The sequence below is a fragment of the Anarrhichthys ocellatus genome, unplaced genomic scaffold (genome assembly GCF_004355925.1).
Source record: "Anarrhichthys ocellatus isolate YVR2014 unplaced genomic scaffold, GSC_Weel_1.0 scaffold1933, whole genome shotgun sequence".
Taxonomy (NCBI): Eukaryota; Metazoa; Chordata; class Actinopteri; order Perciformes; family Anarhichadidae; genus Anarrhichthys; species Anarrhichthys ocellatus.
Genome location: NW_022281907.1, coordinates 1 through 3,708, shown reverse-complemented (window position 1 = coordinate 3,708; position 3,708 = coordinate 1). Strand labels below are relative to the sequence as shown.

The 3,708-nt window shown below is 50.2% G+C and overlaps 1 protein-coding gene across 1 annotated transcript in view; it reads right to left on the bottom strand.

Annotated features, from left to right (window-relative positions):
• Positions 1 to 1,874, bottom strand: part of LOC116377994 (cytoplasmic polyadenylation element-binding protein 3-like) — a 7,226-nt gene extending 5,352 nt beyond the window's left edge. Inside the window, exon 1 of the mRNA XM_031839781.1 lies at positions 528 to 1,874. Within this exon, the coding sequence (XP_031695641.1) occupies positions 528 to 1,403 (876 nt within the window). The 5' untranslated portion in view covers positions 1,404 to 1,874. The remainder of the gene's footprint in view (positions 1 to 527) is intronic.
• Between the last annotated feature and the right edge of the window lie 1,834 nt (positions 1,875 to 3,708).

The following is a 3,708-nucleotide window of genomic DNA, read 5'->3' as shown; positions in this document are numbered from 1 at the left end:
CACACACACACACACACACACACACACACACACACACACACACACACCTCTGAGCATCCATTTAGGACACCAAACCCCCAGCAGCCTTTCTGTTGACTGGACCACAAGACAGGGATGGTCATGAGCCATGTGACCGCATCCCACTGGCAGCTTCCACAGAGAACAACAACTGGATTCAGTGATGCCCCCCCACCCACCACCTCTCTCTCCCTTTGCATCAAGAGCATAGTGACTTCAGCCCATGCAGATAACATGACACATGCATTATGAGTAAACACAAATACTATGTATCCTTCAAAGACTACATAATGCTCACACATGCATACATAGAGGCTTTTCTATCTCTGCAGTGTCACACGATGCTAACCTGACCTCAGGACATCCTGGTGGTCCTCACACCCTGACATCGTGATTCAAAGAGGTCAAGAATAATGTGTAGGATCGGTTTTTGGACATCTTAAGGTGGGAATGCTAACCAGTGGTGGGATGAATACAATAAGATGTTTTTTTTGTGTCCTATAGCTCACCTGATGTTGGTTGTAGTTGTTCCTCTGCTGCAGGAAGGCGCCCTGCTGGGGATGCATCTGGGGACTGACCGGGGACCTGCGACTCTGCGCCTGCTGGGGGACGTTCATCTGGGGCGAGAAGGGACCGTTGAAGCCCTGTACATTAATCCCGGCGCACGGATTAGCCGACACCGGCGAAAAACTCTGGAAGAAGGCCGGGTTGATGGAGGAGGGGATGCCCGGATAGAAGCTGTTGTCGGGGTCCGCGTTGGGCATCTGGTTGATGGCGTTCGCGTGGATGGGGTGGTGGTTGATGGAGTTGGGTGCGGGTGGGGGCGAGGAGCTGGTCTGGACGGACCACGGCGTGCCGAACCCGGGCGACGAGCCGGCGCTCTGCATCTCCTGGGCGGGGAGGTTCGGGAAAGCGGCGCTGAGACTTCCGGACAACATGTTGCCGGTGCCGCCGCTGCTGCCATTGCCGATATTTATTTGGTGGGCGATGGGAGAGTCCATTTGGATCGCGTTTGGATTCACAGAAGTGGGCGATGGCGACGCAGCATCGGCTTGGGCCGGTTCTACTGGAGAGCCGCGGAGCTCGGGCCGCCTCTGCGGCAGGTGACTGACACGTCCCTGGGGTGGGGGCGACTCTGCGGGGCTGAACTCGGTGTGCCGACTTGACTGCTGATGTGTTTTCCGGCTGTGAGGCTGAAGGTCACGAACGGACTGCGCAGCGCAGAAACGATCTCGTGCGCAATCGGTGAACGCGTTCCTCTGGTTGTAATCCGGCGTGAACGAGCTGTCGGTTCGGTTCGGTCGCTTCCCGGATTCGTTGCTGTCCTTCTCCTCGGTCGATGGGGGCGTTTGCGTGGTTGTCACCCCCAAAGGCTCATCCTGCATGTTTTGCTGATGCGCAGCAACTGACGGGAACAGCGGGGACGCGCGGCGACGTCGCTGAAGGGCGAACCGGGGACGAGGCGTGAAGTATCCGTCAGCCGGCTAGAGATCGGCTTTTTTAACGAGTCCTACACATGCGTTTGAAGATATATATTTCAAACAGTGTTTCTAAACGAGGTCCGTTTCATCTGTGGACCGGGGACAGGCTGCAGACAGAGAGCAGGAGGAGCAGGAGGAGGAGGAGGAGGAGGAGGGGGTCTGGCCTTCGCGAACAGCCAGCTCGTTCCAGTCTTCTCCGTTTCCCTCGCTGATATTACCGTTAGATATATTTCGGCCTTCAGTGCAGACTAGCCCGAGCCTGTGCGGTCCATTCCCGTCAGACCGTGCTCCCCCTCCTCTGGTTACCGGCTGCGGCTGCTGCGGCAGAGGATTAAAAAGATCCCCGGCTGCATCTACGTCACGGCCGCGTCACGCCCCTGCGCACCCGCCTCCAGCCTCGAAGCCCGAGCTGCAAAGAGGACCGCATTGTTTACGTCATTTTTTTGTTTTGTTTCATTATTCATAAAGTGCAGTATCTACACCTAAAAACAGCAGGACACGTCACTCACGTCTCTGTGGAGGCTGAGCTGGAGTCAGTCTGGTTCTCAGTGATGAGGGTAGTCGTGTACTTGTACTATAATATCACGTGCTGTTGTGTCCCTAACAGTAATTCATTCATTGAGTCTTTCATTTTATTTTGAAAGTACTGACGTGGCATGTCCAAAAGCACTTCTTTGATTTTTATCTCCCAGCCAGCCTAAAAAAGAATTCACATTGTGTTTGTGCACAATAAAACAACAACAACAAAGGAAAAGTTGTGATCTCAATAAACATCTAACGCTAAATACAAACTAACAAAAGTAAACAAACAAGAAAAAAACAAAAATCAAAAAGAAAACATAAAGAAAGCAACATAAATCGGACTTTTGGTTGGAATGAACATTCAGAACTCATGTCATTCGTGGACTTTTGGAAGGACAAAGTGTCCATAAAGAAATGTTTTCATAATCACTTCAACATCACCGGTTTGCTTCCATCAGCAGTCAGACCACAATCCTCCGTGCGCGGTGCGTCCGCGCCAACGTCACTTTACGCACGGACGCCAAGCAGCTAAATATAGTTTTCTATGTCAGCGCGTGTCAACGGGAGATGGATCATCATCCGCTGTTCTGAACTCAACGCTGACAAGCAACCTCACCGTATGATCGGCCTCATAAGTGCAACCCCCCCCCCCCACACACACACACCACCAGCAGCAGCATTGGATGGCTACTGACACATTTACAGAATGTGTGCACGTGTGTGAGAGAGAGAGAGAGAGAGAGAGAGAGAGAGAGAGAGTCCTGACTGTGCTCATATGTGTTTGAGGACTAAAAAGCATTAAAGTAAACTCTCCCCGCAGATGACTTTCACTCTCAATTATAAAACCAGTATCAGATTCAAACGAGTGACACAGTTTCCTTCTTTTCTTGTTTGAACAAAAAGAGATTCAAAGCTGCAGTTGTTGTGTTTTATATGAGAGATCCTTCTTGGTGCTGAGCAGAGGGGATTATTTGTTGTATAACATGAACAGACAGGGATCATTTTTTCTTTCTCTGATTGGAGCTGAATAAATCATGCAGCCTCTCTCTCTCTCTCTCTCTCTCTCTCTCTCTCTCTCTCTCTCTCTCTGTGTGAACGTGCTCTCTAATGAGGACAGATACCAGTAGCAGAGCAATGTGCATGGTCAACCATCTGGTCTCTGTTAATGACGAGGGCTTTACAGCCACACGCAGCTCTCCGCCTCTGCAGTGTCACCTATAAAATGTTTCAGCCAGAAGCACCGGATCACGGTCTCATAGTATCCCTCAAAGCTCAGGGAAGACTAACTGTTATGAAGTGTGTTGTTGGGACTGCTCGGAGCCACAGGAAGGGGTCTGGAGCACATACATTGTTACAGTGCTACAAAGTATTTCCTGCAAGTACAAAATGTTCAGCTATTGGTTTTTTTTGTGTCGCTTAGAACGACAATAATGCAAATGGGAAGTCAACGAGGAGCCTTATTCATGGAGGACAAATAATGAAATTCATCCATGTGACTAAGCAACAGACAGAGCAAGTGACGTACTTTATATTATCTAAAAAGACGAGTATTGGTGGGCGGGAGGGGAAGTGGATGAGTCCAACAAACAGGACTTTCAACTGGAAGACCGGTTCAACACCACGTTGTTGTTTTATGGGAGTGGTTTTCCAAACTGTTCATGACATTTTCTCTAAACCTAACTGTTGG